Source organism: Typopeltis vanoorti, chromosome 20 (assembly GCF_054136105.1).
Source record: "Typopeltis vanoorti isolate ZY-2024b chromosome 20, IOZ_Tvanoo_1.0, whole genome shotgun sequence".
In the NCBI taxonomy this organism is placed as follows: domain Eukaryota; kingdom Metazoa; phylum Arthropoda; class Arachnida; order Uropygi; family Thelyphonidae; genus Typopeltis; species Typopeltis vanoorti.
Window position 1 is genome coordinate 53978498 of NC_143568.1, and position 16232 is coordinate 53994729.

The 16232-nt window shown below is 35.7% G+C and overlaps 1 protein-coding gene across 1 annotated transcript in view; it reads left to right on the forward strand.

The window, feature by feature from the left end:
* Positions 1 to 16232, forward strand: part of LOC150095443 (endoplasmic reticulum metallopeptidase 1-like) — a 331828-nt gene that overhangs the window by 44323 nt on the left and 271273 nt on the right. The window contains exon 4 of the mRNA XM_090410677.1: positions 11691 to 11837. Within this exon, the coding sequence (XP_090266803.1) occupies positions 11691 to 11837 (147 nt within the window). The remainder of the gene's footprint in view (positions 1 to 11690; positions 11838 to 16232) is intronic.

Here is a 16232-nt window from a genome sequence, read left to right on the forward strand (position 1 = left end):
CTGCACCAGGGAGAAAACATTACTATCAACAATAACATAGTCAATGAGACTTTTCTTATTCCTTGCTTCTTCTCTCCATGTGAATTTATGCACATTTTTATGTTGGAACATGGTGTTAGCAATAACCAGTCCATGTCCTGAGCAGAAATCTAACAGGTATTTGCCATTATTATTAGGTTTGCTCTTTTCTCCAAATTTTCCCAAAATATTTTTGTATGTCTGACAATCATTTCCTGCTCTGCTATTTAGATCCCCAACAAGGACCAACTTTTCCTTTTTCATTGTGTCAGTTGCTTTTTCTAAAGTGTCAAAAAATTCCTCCACTTCTACCTTAGTAGAACCTTCTGTGGGACCATAGGTACAAATAAGTCTCGTTGTCCAGTTCCCCATTCTCATATTTGCCCATATTACTCTACTTGAGACTGACTGCCATACAAGAAGATTAGCCTTGTATTTTGTGTTGAATACTATGGCTACTCCTTCTTTTCCTTGATTGTCATTGCCTGAATATAACATTTTGTATTTATTGCTCAGAAAGATCTCACCAGTTTTGGTGTTTTTTGTTTCAGTCATCCCTATTATGTCGATCTGGTACTTATCTAATTCCTAAGCTAGCTCCATTTCTTTGCCATTCAGGCTTCTTATGTTGGTAGTACCGATCTTTAACTCTGATGACGTTGAGTTGGGGTGTGTTTTCAGATTTGTTCCAGTAGCTGACTTTTCGCTGTTTGCCCTGGTTTCATGCCGAAAATAACGGGGATCTTTTAACCCGCCGACGCCCCAACTGGCATGAAATTCTGTCATGTTGTACCATAATTTTTTATTTTGGTTTAAGCCAATAGGAATAAAATTCAGTCAGCTAAATCCCAAATTGCCAGCCTATCCTTCTTTGTTCAGTATCCAGGTAGATACCTAACAGGGTGCACCACGAGAAGGTGAGGATTGGACATCAGGTCAGAAGCCCTTTTCAGTTCTCCACATTCCTTTAAAAGCTATGAGGTGGTCTCCTCTCAGTTATTCAGCTTTGACCCTTAAGCACACCGGTGCTACTAATGACTCTCAAAAAGTTAAGCAAGTTTGAGCACAGTTAGTAGTTGGAAGGGAATCAATTGTTTGATGCTGTTGGCACACTCTACCTCGATGAGTCTTTGGACTCCCTGGAGGTGTCACATAATAATAATAAATTGATCACTGAATAACTGAACAATATTTTCTGCAGCATTTACCATTCAACCACTTTCATCCATTAACTTCATCTTACCATGATCATTCTACCTTCTACTTGCCACATATCTAAAAACTCTCTAGGGGTTTTCTTTGCCTGATTTTCCAATTTCTGCTCATACACTTTTGTTTTCCTTACTAACTGAGTCACTCTCTTGGCTTGTTCTTTATACTCTTTATGTGACTGATTATTACCATTTTTGATCTTGTACTTCCTTCAAAGTACTTTCTTTTTCCAGATTTAATGCATAAGTTCCACATTCATCCATTTTACACCTACCTTATTCAGCCTTTTGGCCTTCGGAATACATTCACCTATTGATGCTATTGTGTATTTCTTTGTCTATTCCCATGCACTATTTATTTCCTTACTACTCAATTCCACATTTCATTTTACAGCTACAAGCTGTGTCCTAAGCTTGTCATAATCACCAGTCTTATAATTTCACATATATCCTTTCCTCACAAGTGCCTGCATATGACTAGCCACAACAAGCGATTACTTCATGATCATTTTCACCAGCTGGACAAAAGTGTGAAACCCATCTCACAATTACATCCTCTGATGAAATGATCAGATCTAGTACTTTCGATTCTTGCGTCTCGATCATGCTATCATCAGCCTGAGATAGTTTTCTCTCAAGAATTCAAGAAATTCAGTTTCCTTATTTCCAAATTCTATTTATTCACTCCCATCTATACCGCCATAATTAAAATCACCCATAATAATTACCCTTCCTTTGTTCGCTAATCGAAGTTTTTTATACATTTCTTCATCACCACACTCCACATTCCCAGGCCTATAGCAACATCCAATTAAACATGTCTTCCTCTCATCCTCTATGTTACACCACACTGCCTCATAACCATTGCTACTACTTTCCCCTTTCATGTGTACCTTATGTGAACTTAATTCCCTTGCTATCATCAGCCAATGTTGCTTATAATTTTTGCTCTGATTAATATAAGGATTCATGTGGTGTGGTAGTAATTTATGTCTGGGAAATGTGAGGGTACTACTGAAGGAGTATGGAAGAGAGTGATAAGTAGATAGTTAATAAGTAAGTTTCTGTGGTATAGCAGTTCTGTAGAAAGTTTCTGGTATTGAGGCAACATGTTTTAGACAGATAATGAGTTTAATAAAATAAACAAATATGACCCTACAAGTTTCATAAGTTATCAGACTTACATTGTCAGGGGTACCAGCAAAAGTTATACACAAAAAATACTAGAAACAACTAACTACACACATTAGATGTTATCAGAACTTCACAATTGGTACATACAACCAAGTAATCAAAATTAAAAAAATAAAGAGAGAAAAAAACATTAGATATGCTGTGGAACAATGTTAGTGGTTGTTGTCATGTTCTGTAGCATCACACATGTCATATCCTAAGTCCGCATTGGTTAGTTTTTTTTAATGAAAGCAGACCAGACTTGTTCAGGATTAAGCCTTGATTTTTGTTACATTGTGTGCAGATCTGTAGCTTTTCAGTGGATTTCTTGAACTTTCTTGTAAAACAAGAATTATAAACATGTTAACAAAAGAATATTTTAATGTTTGCCAAATATTTCAGTCTGAAACTAACAGACTATCCTCAGTGGCTTGATAGGAACAGTTTTACAAGGTGGAATACAAACAATTGATCATTCAAAAGTAGAACGAGCCACGTGATGTTACATTGCTAAGCGTTAAAGAGAGGTAAATTTCATTAGAGTGATGAATAAATTATGGGTATTAATTCACAATTTCATATAACAATCTTAATTTATAAATTCAATTAAAGATAACATTAGATTAATGTAAGAATTAAAGGTCTCAGATAAAAAAAAAAAAAAAAAACCCTTTTAGTGTGTTATCCAGATTAAACTTTTCCATATTTTTGACAAGGATATACAGTCATTTCGATTCAAGTTAGGGCATTGAAGTGGCCTCAGCAGTCTCTTTGAATAAGTGTTCAAATTTATAGTGACATCTGTGTAGAAGGTGAGTCTTGGACCAGAGAATGTTGTGACTTGTCTCTATCCCGTGCTGTGCCAATCCAGACTTATCGGATTTGTTGTGAAGAATGTATGAAGGAACTTGATATACACCAGGCAGAAACATAGTTGAGCATTTATCTTTAGAAGAGGGGAAATAGATGGATATTTTGTTAATAGGGATATAAGTGGCTGTTAAATCATGTTTCTTCAGAATTCTTGAAATTGGTTGTTCTGAAATCCCAGAAATATATGGAATTGGAACTCGATGTATTGATTCTTTGTTGTTCTGGATTGGATTGCAGGAATCGAACAGATGTTGTGTAATTTTTTCAGAGAAGCCATTTAATTTCATGTGATGTTTGATAGTTGAAAGTTCTTTCTGTAATTCATGGGGAGTTGAGCAATTAGTTCTAGCTGGTCGAATTAAACATTTTATGATTCCTGTTTTTTGTTAAGGATGATGGGCAGATTGTTTGAGAATGTAACATCCAGTAAAAGTGGATTTTCTGTTGTCAGAATACCTGAAGGTGAGCGGATGAGGAGGATGTCTAAAAAGGATAACTTGTCTTTTTCAATCTCCATGATTAACTTAATACGAGGATGCAAGGAATTGATTTTGGCTAAAAAGGAAGGTAAGGAATCTCTGTTATGAGGCCACACTGAAATATTTGGCAAACATTAAAATATTCTTGTGTTAAACGTGTTTATAATTCTTAATTTAATGTCGCAAGTGTCTCAAGAATAGAATTTCTTGTAAAACAATTATGATCAATCTATGGCATTTTTTTTTCTTGCCAAACTACTTGATGCACAAACTACAGAACACGACAGCAACAACTAGTGTTGTTCCAATGTATATGCAGTAATTAATTTAATGTTTTTATTCTGGTTACTTGTTTGTAACTACCAGTTGCAAAGTTCTGATAAAACATTTAATGTGTAATTAATTGATTAATTACACATTATTAAATTACAACTAATTAATTACACATATTAGATGTGGTTAATTAATTACACATGATTGTTTCTAGTTTTTTTTTGTGTGTGTGTGTAACTTTTGCTAGTATCCCTGATACTGTAAGTCCAATGACTGCTAAATTTGTTAGATCATGTTTGTTTATTTTATTAAACTCATTATTTGTCTCATGGTCTCAATATTGGAAACTTTCTATAGAACTGCTAAACCATATAAACTTATGTATTCATCAGCTTACATTGACTGCTTATGGTCTAAGCTTAAAAAGCTAAAAAAATTATGAATTAAATATAAGAACTTCATCAACAGATCAATGTTTCTGGTGTGATATAGGGACAATGATATTACATCTGAATTTGTTGGAATCAAACATACATTCCATTCAGCCAAAGCAGATAGGATCTACAAGAAAACAGAACTGACAGTCTTAAGAGACTGTGTCTTTGCCACTAGATTAGAGCTTTCAAAGCTTGGTCATGATATGTTCACTGTACACAGTGAACTAGCAACATTACTACTGGCAGACTTATGGGATATTATAAGACCAACCTTCATTTAACAAAGCTGCAGCTGTTTCCAATGGAAAGAAATATAATTTCTTAAAAAAAATTTAACTGGCTTCAATAAGAAAAAGAAAAACATCTAGGCCACTCAAGAATTATCATTAATCTTTCTTCCAAATCTGGCACTGAAAGTAATCTCTTAGTGAGAGGTTTCAATTTTGCCTTATCCTCAGAGAACATTCCAAAAGTGGACATTATAGCACACATTTAAAAGGGATACACCATCCTCTAAGAGATGCAAACCTCATCCACATTCAAACTTTAGCTTTATTTCTCAAAACTAAATTACCACATGGAAACATACTGAAAATGGAATTAACAGCTCAAACTCAAAAAACATGGTAATAGTTAAAGCAGTCAAAGGGAATGCAACAGTGGTTCTGAACACAGACAAATACATTAGAAAATGACATCCTGTTAGAAAATTCAGACACCTACGTAGCCTTGGACCTAGACACCACATGGCACATAATAAAATATACAGTCTTTCAAATTAAATGCAAACAAGTTCCTCCTTTCCCAACCTACTACCCATATACGGTACTAATGTACTATAGGTTGATCAACTAACCTCTCATATATGGGCTCAACATAAAAAAATAAAAATAAAAATTAAAAAAGCTCACCTTCCCTCATCCTCAGTAATACACATATAACCAGACAGGAACTACCTCTCAGCAGAATGAAAGACAGTTCACCCCAATAGCTTTCTCAGCTTCTAAAAAAAACTAGGCATTATTTTCTGCTCAAGTAGTAGTTTCACACCCACCCAGCTACTAACCCTATACAAATCCATCCATCCATCCTTGGAATACTGTATCTACATTCAGGGTGGTACACTTAAAACTTCCTTGAAAATTCTTGATGCTGTCCAGAAGAGAGCAATTCAGCTCATAGATGATCCTTCCCGCATAGGCTCACTTCATCCTCAATCTCAGAGATGCAGTACTTCAGCTCTGCATCTGTTTGTTTCATCTACCTGTGTCCTCTGGAACAGTCTTTTTCACAATGTGTTTTCCAACAGTTTCAACGTACGGCTCTTTAAAAAGAATGTCAGTAGGTTACTTCTTTCTCTACCCTTATAAGCCCCTCACACATGGCACTGATGTTTTATAGGTTCTTGTACCTTTCATGTGTGGGATAAATCTAAAAAAAAAAAATTTTTTTTTGTGTACATGTTTTGCTAGTACCCCTAATGATGTAAGTCTGACGATTTACAAAACATTTAGGATTTATTTTATTAAGCTCTTTATTTTTCCAAAAACAGATGGTCTCAATACTGGAAATTTTCTATAAAAGCAGACAGTTGCTTTGCTTTTTCTTGCCTTGTTTCATAATATCATGGGATGATGTCACCAAAATATACAAAATAATATATAAGCTATCATCTGTTATCAGGCAGATTGCCGCCTGATTCTATTTTTATTATTGAAGTATAGATCTCTCATTTGTCAGCCTCAGTGGCTTATCATGACCAGGCAACTTGGTATTCACTTAAATTATGACAGTATCGTTAAAGATGTCTTTTATGTGTGATGAAAAATCCAAGCCTGCCACATCCATGTTAGGTTATTTAACTCAACTACATTTTAAAAGCTCACTAATTCCGTAAGCTAACTCATCTTTAGTTTAAAATTAAGGTTGCTCACCTCCTAGACAAGATTCAAAGCTGTGTCTTACCACCCCGAGAGCTTTTGCTATCAAATGACTCTTGAAGCACATTAACCATGAAATTGTACATCTGCAAATTGCTTTTATCCTCCAGGCTATCTTGAAGCTTTCGACGTCGTATGAAGAACATGCGTCGTTTTACGAACACTGAGATGGCAGACATGCATCTCGTTTACGGGTTAGCTGACGGTAATGGATGAATGTATCGCGAAAGGTACCCAAACAGACGTGTACTGCATCACCAAATGTTTGCACATTTGCATCAGAATTTGTGTGACTATGGGTCATTCAGGGATCGCAGGAATGATAGTGGGCGGCCACGATCAACACGAAATACTGCCATGGAAGAGGAGGTGTTGCATGCGATGGACAATAATCCAGAGACAAGCACACATTCGTTGCCACTACTATAGGAGGATCTCGATCCAGTGTATTGCGCTTTTTGCACTCTGAGTTCTTACATCCATTTCATCCGCAACAGGTTGAGTTACTGATGGCCGAAGGTTATCCTCAGTGTGTGGAATTTGTGCAGTGGTTTCTGCAGAAAAGTGCTGTAGACCCAGATTTTCCAACTTGTGTTTTGTTCACGGATGAAGCTTCATTTACCCACGAAGGGGATCTTCAATCACCAGAGTGCTCATGTGTGGGCCCATGAAAACCCACACGCTGTTGTGTGATCACATCCTGCACAACAGTGCTTTGCCATTAATGTATGGGCAGGTATCATCGCTGACTGATTAGTCAGCCCATACCTGTTACTACCCCGACTGGACTTCCAGAAGTATCGGACCTTTCTGGAAGAAGTTCTGCCGCATTTACTGAACAATGTTCCAATGAACTGTGCGTCGGCAGATGTGATTCCAACATGAAGGGGCTCCAGCCCATTTGGCATTTCTGTGCATCAGTATTTGGACAGTTCCTTTGGAGCTTGATGGACCCGTCGCATGGCCCCCACTCTCACCTGATTTATCGAGCATTGATTTCTTTCTGTGGGAGGACCCTTAAAGCCATGGTGTATGAAATACCTGTTGTTTCTGATATGGACCTAATGGCAAGAATTGGCATCGCCGCTGCTAATATCCGGGAAACTCCAGATATTTTCGAAAATGTACTGTAATCAATGCACCTGATGTGAAACCATATTATGTATCCAACTACTATTGAACTGTTAAGTTACACCTAATAAAGTTTTTACACTACTTACTGCCTTGTGTTATTTCTGTATCTTTGTGTCCCTGTTAGTACCTTCCGGTGACGTTTCCAGTCATGCTTTTCTATGTGAATATGGTTGATTTTGATGTTCTTTACCTCCCCTCAAAGTTTATACGTGGAATTTTGAACTACCCTGTATAGAGTATTTCATAAGCATACCTGACACAACCTGTTCCTGAAATTATAGACATAGATTTTTAGTCAAGGAATTTAAAAGGATAAACAAGGCACACAGATTTTTAAAAAATTAGTTTCCTTTAGACTTGCTATGAATATATTCATTAGTATTAATACTATTGGACAGGTAACAATTGGACTTCTTCAGTTGTTCAAGAATTGTTATCCAATAACTTGGATAACGATTCTTGAACAATTGGACATTTCGGTGTTCCTGGCTCTGTACATTCTTATGAAGACCTGCTTTTACCTAGGATCAGAACACACAAAAACAGGTTGCTGGGAAACACACAGTTATCAGACATAATAAATTGCCTTAGTTTTATTGTCTCAGCAATTTCTGAGCGATACAATGAAACTACAACTATCTTGTGTGAGTATGTGTTGTTTTGTGCTCTGGCAGACTTGCATAACATTCAAGTACTTCTGCTGCTGAGTGCATAAAAGTGTCATTTTTATTATCTTCAGACTTCCATTCTCAGACCAACACTGTCTATTACTGTGTTTCCTTCAGTGTTTTAAACTTATTCTCCATCTCTGCCCCCCTCTCTACCACTATGCTCTTCATCTGTACATTCCATTCACTTACCACTCTCCAAGCTAAAACAAATTGCCCCTCTGTTGTTTTAAAAGTAGGTGTTGGTTTTCTGAGCAAGGATCCTACCTCTCCTTAAACTCATTCACTGATGAAGCAGTCAGAACCACCTCAGGCATCCTATTCTACCCATTCACCATCCTCCATATCCTAATCTTACCTCATTCATGGTATTCATGTGCATAAATTTGAAGTATGTTATGGGTAGGATGTTTATGAAAAAAGAGGGACATGTATGCTGTGAATAATTTTGCTATTTTAAGGATACTTGTGACATAAGACTGAATGCACGTAAACACAAGATATATGCACGTAAACACAAGAAAGATATTTAATTAACTTAAATTAAGGGGATATTAAATCCCACATAGTTTTAAAACCGAATAGGAAAAACAAAGATTGGAATCAGAGAGTTTCTTGCCGAATATAGTAAACTATAAAGTATCGGCGACACTAGCGTTAGCCAATGCAAGTGATCCTAGTACGTAGTACAATACCAGGGCAGCTCGTTGCAAAGGTGTGGGAAGTTCAGATCGCTATTCTTAGGTATTTTCCATAATGTAAAAACACATTTCCTAGGAAATGTATGCTGTTATTACATTATGGATGGAGGTCACTACCCAGACTGGTTTCAGCCTTTTTTGAGGCTTCATCAGTGAGTAGCTAGACCTAATACCTAATACAAAATATCTTAGGTATTTTATGGAAAATACCTAAGAATAGCGATCTGAACTTCCCACACCTTTGCAACGAGCTGCAAAGAATTAATGAGTAATCTTGATTAGACTTTCCCAGATTTTTGATATAGATATACAGTCATTACGATTCAGGTTGGGACGATGGAGCAAGGCCTCCACGCTTTCCTTGAACAAACGTTCAAACCTATAACAGGATCTATGCAAGAGGCGAGTCCTGGCCAAAAGATGCTGTGGTCAGTTTCAATCCCGTGTTGAGCCAATCCAGACTTTTCAGGTTTGTTGTGAAGAATGGAGGATTGTGTTCTTGGATTCTTTTTTTCAAGAGAACGTCCAGTCTGTCCAAAATAGGAGAGATCACAGTTGCAAGGAATTTGATAAACTCCAGGAAGAGATAAAGTTAAGTGTTTGTCTTTAGGAGAAGGAAAATGAGAAGACAATTTGTTAATAGGTGAATACGTAGCTGTTAAATCATATTTATTTAAAATTCTTGCGATAGGTTCTGAAATACCGGAGATATAAGGAATAGGCACTCGACGTATTGAAACTTTGTTGTTTTGTGGAGGATTATAAGAATTGAGAAGATGTTGAGTACTTTTTTCAGAAATGCCATTGAGTTTCATGTGTTGTTGGATAGTAGAAAGTTCTTTCTGTAGATAATCAAAAGTAGAACAATTAGTTTTGGCTCTTCTGATGAGGCATTTTATAATTCCTGTTTTTTGACATGGATGATGGGCTGATTCTTTAAGAATATAACGACCTGTGAACGTTGGTTTCCTGTATACTGTAGTTGTAAGAGTATTCGAAGGTGACCGGATGAGGAGAACGTCTAGAAAAGATAACTGGTTGTTTTCTTCTGTTTCCATAGTAAACTTTATACGATGATGTAAGGAATTGATACTGTTTAAAAAAGAAGGTAAAGAGTTTTTGCTGTGTGGCCAAATAGTAAAGATGTCATCTATATATCTTATCCAAAAGGATGGTTGAGGGAAAATAGATGAGAAGAGGACTTTTTCTAAATGTTCTAAATAAAAGTTGGCTAAAGCAGGAGAAAGAGGATTTCCTATGGCCGTTCCTTCTACTTGGCTGTAAAATTTATTCTGACATAGGAAATATCCAGAGTGTATTACAAAATCGAATAGTTTTATAATGTCTTCAGGAAAGATGTCAGCAAGTAATTTTAAAGTTTCCTTGAGAGGTACATTGGTATATAAAGATTCTATATCAAAACTAACCATAAGATCTGTAGGTTGTAATGAGACATTTTTTAATTTTTCTAAGAAATCTGAGGAGTTTTTTAAAAAAGAATTAGAGTTGCCAATGTAAGATTTCAATAATTTAGCTAGATATTTGGCTGTATGGTAAGTAGGAGAATCAATACAATCTACTATTGGACGAAGAGGATAGTTGATCTTATGTATTTTTGGAAGACCATAAAATCTAGGAGGTCTTGCAAAATGAGTTTTAAGTCTTTCAATTGTGTCTTTATCTAAACTGATAACTTCATCTAAGAGAGAATTTAATTTCTTTAGTTGTCTGTTGGTTGGATTATAATCAATTTCTTGATATGTGGAGCGGTCTCAAAGCAAAAGAGAAAGTTTTCTTCTGTAATTTGCTGAGTCCATAACTACTGTTGCTTTTCCCTTGTCAGCTTTGGTGATAATGAGGTGATTATTTTTTCTCAAGGACTGTAAAGATTTAATTTCAGAAGGATATATCATTCTGTGAATAATTTTGTCAGTATTAAACTGGCTAAAGCCCCTTGCCAACCACATCTGTTACATCACTCTCTTTTTCTTTGTCTTGTATACTGTGCATTCTTTCAATCTGTTATCATAGCCAACTTTCATTAGATCTGGAATTACCATAGTCACTCTTCATGGACTTTTCTAAATTTTCCTAACCTAAAAACCATGTGAGTGCATTATTCAGAAATTTGAATATTTTTAACTGCACAGTTTATTTCATGGTTCTCTGTCAGCCATTTTTGTGGGGAGGGGGGGGGGGGGGAAGAGGGGAATCCTACCAGATGAATAAATTATTTTCTTACTGAAATAAGAGAGCCAAAAGGTTTCACTTCAGCGATGCACAATTATTCAAATTAAGTGGATATTGAATCCAACATTGTCTGGTTCCTACTGACGAGACCTCAAAAAAAGGTCAAAACCAGTCTGGGTAATGACCCCCCCCCCCACACACACACCTAATGTATAACATCATACATGTCCACTAGGAGTTGTATGATGTTTTACATTATGGGAAATACTAAGGATAATGATCGGAGCTTGTTTCACCGTTACTATGAGTTGCCCCTGTCATGAAAGGTTTGCTTATGCTTGGATCTGCCGAAAATTTTATAGTTTCTATATTTGGCACGAAACTCTTGTAGTTTCTCTATTCGGCTTTGAATTAATGTTGGATTCAATATCCACTTAATTTGAATTATTTTCTTATTTTAGAATTTTTAAGATTTGCTTTCATTAATAGAAAAAAATTATGCATATTTATTAATATTTATGTTTTCAACTTTGAAGTATTTAAATGATTTCAATTATGCTTTCATCTTCTTTGTCAAAAAAAAAAAAAATCAGATAGCAATAGGAATTGGTTGGGTGTGGCCTATGCAAAAGCTGCAAGGTATCCATTTGGTTCTGTTATTGCTGAGGATATTTTTCAGAGTGGCCTCGTACCTTCAGACACAGACTACAGAATTTTTAGAGATTTTGGAAATATACCAGGTATTATATTTATCTTGCAAAATGGTGCTTTTAAGATATAACCATAATTGATATTCATTTGCAAATTCTCTCAATAGTTTATTTTATAATAGCTAAAGGATTAACTATTTAAAAATGGTTATCTGATAATTCAAGATATATGTAATCTTTTATTTATGTGTTGAGGATTTATGTATGTTTGTATGTAGCTTTTCATGCACACATGTTATTATTCTTATTATTATACAGGTATCTCCCATGGAATTAGAAGACTCATTGGGGTAGATCCATTATTCACACAATACCTATCATACCGCTCCTTAAACTCATTCACTGATGAAGCAATCATAACCACCTCAGGCAGCCCATTCACCATCCTCCAAGCAAAATATCTAGTCCTAATACTATTGCTAACTCCACTTTTAACACAAATTCCACAGGTGATCCCTTGTTCTCTCCCTTCCTACTTATGTACGAAAAAAGTTTTCAATATCAATCCTATAAAACTCCTTTAATAACTTGTATGTTTCTGTCATGGCTCTTCTTTTTCATCAGTCTGTTTTCTTAAGGACCATTCCATAGATCTGCCATAATCTTTATCAGTTGCCTTTGGATCCTCTCCACTGCTTCTTCATCCCCACAGAATCCAGGTGTCCAGATCTGCATGCAATAATATAGCTTTATATAGGGAAACAGTAACCTTCCTATCCCCTACTTGTTAGTGTTCTTCAACAACCACATAATTTGATGTGTTGTTTTGGCTAAGAGTAGCCTTTGCAGTATGCCCTCTAAATTTCATCTCTCTCTACAATTAGCCTGTTAAGTCAAGTCCCTGGTCTCATCAGTTTCCTGCAGTTGAGCACTGTGAATATAGTATACAGCTGATGAAGTCTTCTTCCCCAAGTGTATGATTTTACACTTGGCCACATTAAACTGGCAGCCATTTACCTTTGCCCATACTGCTAGTCTATTTAAGTCATCTTACATGATCTCTGCATTACCTTAATTTACCACTGTTCTTTCCAGTTTAGCATCATCATCAGTAAACAACTGAATATTTCTTGTCAGTTCATCCCAATTTATGTAACAGAGTTCTATGTGGAATTTTATCAAATGCCTTTGCAAAGTCTAGTGATATCACTAAGTAACCATTTCCCCTATCCAAGTCCATGATCACTTTATAAACAAGAAGCAAATTAAAAAGGCATCGGAATAATACTGAAATAATGTGATGACTTATGGAAACTGTGTTGAAAAACAAAATAAATTTTCTTTATGTACAAGTATTTGCTAGAAACCAGAAGTTGTTCTATATCCATCATTCAAAATTGTAATAATTCCTGCATAATTTTTTTTTAGTTAGAAAACTTGATAAGAAAATACTTTCTTGCTTTTAGCCATATTTTTCTGTAAGCATACAAAAGTTTGGTTCTGAGGACTTCACAAGCAAAGGAATCAGTATGCTGTGCATCATCCTTTCACAGATCTTCTATAATATCATTCGGTATGGAGAGTTATTTTCAGGGCTGCAATGTGGTGTATTAAAGAAGATAATTCATTACATTTCCCCTAATATATAAGAATGGGTTTTTATTTCATTTAGTCTAATAATTATCCTGAAGTTTACTTCAAAAAAATGGTTTTAGTTGTCTCTAATCAGTGTGAAGGAGGAATACAACTTATAGTAGTTAAAAAAAACTGTAATTTTTTAAAGTCTTTCATGATTTTTATATTTGCATTCTCTCTTTCTCTCCCTCTCTCCCCCTTTTTTTTTTTTTTTTTTTTTTTTTTTTTTCAACCTGCCTTTCAGTATAGAGAGGAAAGTTCTTCTGGGAAAAGATACTTACCTTTAGTGGTTCTGTGCAGTCCATTAGTAATTGATTGGTATTTAAAAGTTCTTTCTGATTTCTTTTCTTATTTTAAAAAAACAATCATATTATGCTGGCTGGCTCTTGTATATGTTATTGCTGGTCCTAGGATAATCTACATCTATTAATTTGTTTTATAGTATTTCTTTTTGCTTTCCTATTTTGTGGTTGCTTAAGGGTCAGAGTTCTGTATAGTCTGTTAAAAAAAAAAAAAAAATGCAGAGAACTGGTAGGGGTGTCTGACCTATTCTTTAATCCATATCTTCCCATGATGCACTTTGTTAGATATCCACCCACATAATGAACAAATGTGAGTGTCCTTGTAGCCTTGAAAAAATGGTATTTGCTTCTGGAGTACTAGACTGCCTGAAGAAAGACTGTCAGTTTTAGTCATTGACTAGAACTTTTTTAGGTCTTTTTTTTCAGCCTTATTTAGTTGATTTTTGAGAGCTGGGTTTTTAACACCTGCAACTCAAAAGTTGATAATGAACTCTCCCTATTTTAGACATAACCAGAAATCATATTACTTTAAAGTGCTTTCTATTTTTTCTCATGTTCCCCAGATATAGGGAATAGTAATGGCATTACTATAGTCATTATGTTGAGAGGGATGGGGGGTGGAAAAGGCAGATAATTTGTAGATCATCGGAAAGAAATCTCTGCACTGCTTTTAAGTCTCATTTGAAGCCAGCTTTCCTTCTCGTGAGGATCCATTTTCTACCCTCTCGGTTTCAGGTGTTTACAAAGTTACTTGTTCTTGCAACTTGTCATATTATGGCCAGATTGGAAGATCTGCTAATATCCACCTAGATGAACACAAAAAAATACATCTGCTACCACAACTATGGTCAGTCAGGTGTGGCTGACCATGCCTTAGATATCTTGCACAGAATCGGATGGAAAAAAAATATTATGCTCCATCACAGTAAATACAAACTTAAATCAGTAATAGATTTACAAAAAAAAAAAAAAAAAAAAAAAAAAAAAGCTTAATCTTAAAACAATTGGTTGTGTTAAATTTATCAAGATTTGGGAACCTTTCATTCTTAGGCCTCCTGTCCAACAACTAAGGCACCCCTTATAAGACTTATAAGATCCAATTAGATTATATAGTATAATCTCATTTCTTCCACTTATTGTTTCTTGTGTGTGTTATTATTGTGTGTTAACATTGTATTCCTGAAGATGTGTCTTTGACAGAGCCAAAACATGAAACAATTAAACCAGCTGTTCAGTTATTTCTCTCTGTGCTGTAGTTATTTCATTAAATTGTATTATGGGTGTAAACCAGCCTAAGGCTAAACTTGCGTTTACTAATTCTTCACGAAATAAAAGATATTAGGGATGATTAGTGAACAAATGAAGATGTGTTGGTCATGTGAAACTTAGCAATCTAAATTTTATTCTGTATTGGCTTAAAAATCACATATACAGTATGATGGTATGACATAATCAAATGTCATGTGGACTGGTGATATCCCAGCAATGGGATATTACTTGTAAGGTCCCAGCTGTTTTTGTTAGAGAACCAATGAACATTGAAAAGTCCATTTAACCTGCTTTCTCTGAATAGTAAGGATAACTACTTCAAACTCAACAGAATTGAATATAGGCTCCACAGTATAAGAAACAACCGAGGAAAAGTGGTATAAATAACAGAGGAATTACAGAAATACTATGTTGACATCATTTGTTTTACTGAAATGAAGTTTGAAACAGGTGAGATGGCTCTTATAATAATTGTGATATATTCAGACAATAATGATCAGGGAAAGAAGGGAGAATAGCTGTAGTATAAAATGCCAAACACGAAGAAAAACTTTTAGATGCAGTCAACTCTCAATGTAGTTAGTCTACACATGTATGACAAACTGCAGAAAAGTCCCAACCAAAGCCTCATAAGTGCACAGTGTTACAGTAAAAGAAATTCACTATAGCATGACTATGTTCTATAACAAAGTACATTGTCTAATCAAAAATACAGTAGTCCCCCCCCCCCACTCTTATCTGCAGGTTCTCTTTCCAAGGTTTCAGTTACCCATAGTCAACCTGAGTCTGGAAATATTAAATGGAAAATTCCAGAAATAAACAATTGATAAATTTTAAATTGTATGCCGTTCTGAGTAGCATGATGAAATCTTGCACTGTCCCTCTCAAGATGCAAATCATCCCTTTGTCCAGCCAGCCTAATTGGCCTAGTGGTTAGCGTATCCACTCTCCAGCCAAATAGGCTGCGGGTTCAAATCACACCATGGGCATGGATGTTTGTGATTGTCTGTGAAAAACGCTAGTGGTGATGGCAGCTGGCGGTAGATGTTGTTGGTGTAGATGATGAACGTAGTTGAGTGGTGGAAACGGACAGTTGTGGAGTAGGTGCCCTCCCTTGATGAGTCATTGGACTCTCTGGAGGTGCTATATAATAATAATAATAATAATATCCGCACTGTACTGTATACGTTGTCTTCCCATCCCTTTGTCCAGCATATCCACACTGTACTGTATGCGCTGTCTGCCCGTAATTCACTCAGTAGCTGTCTCAGTTATCAGA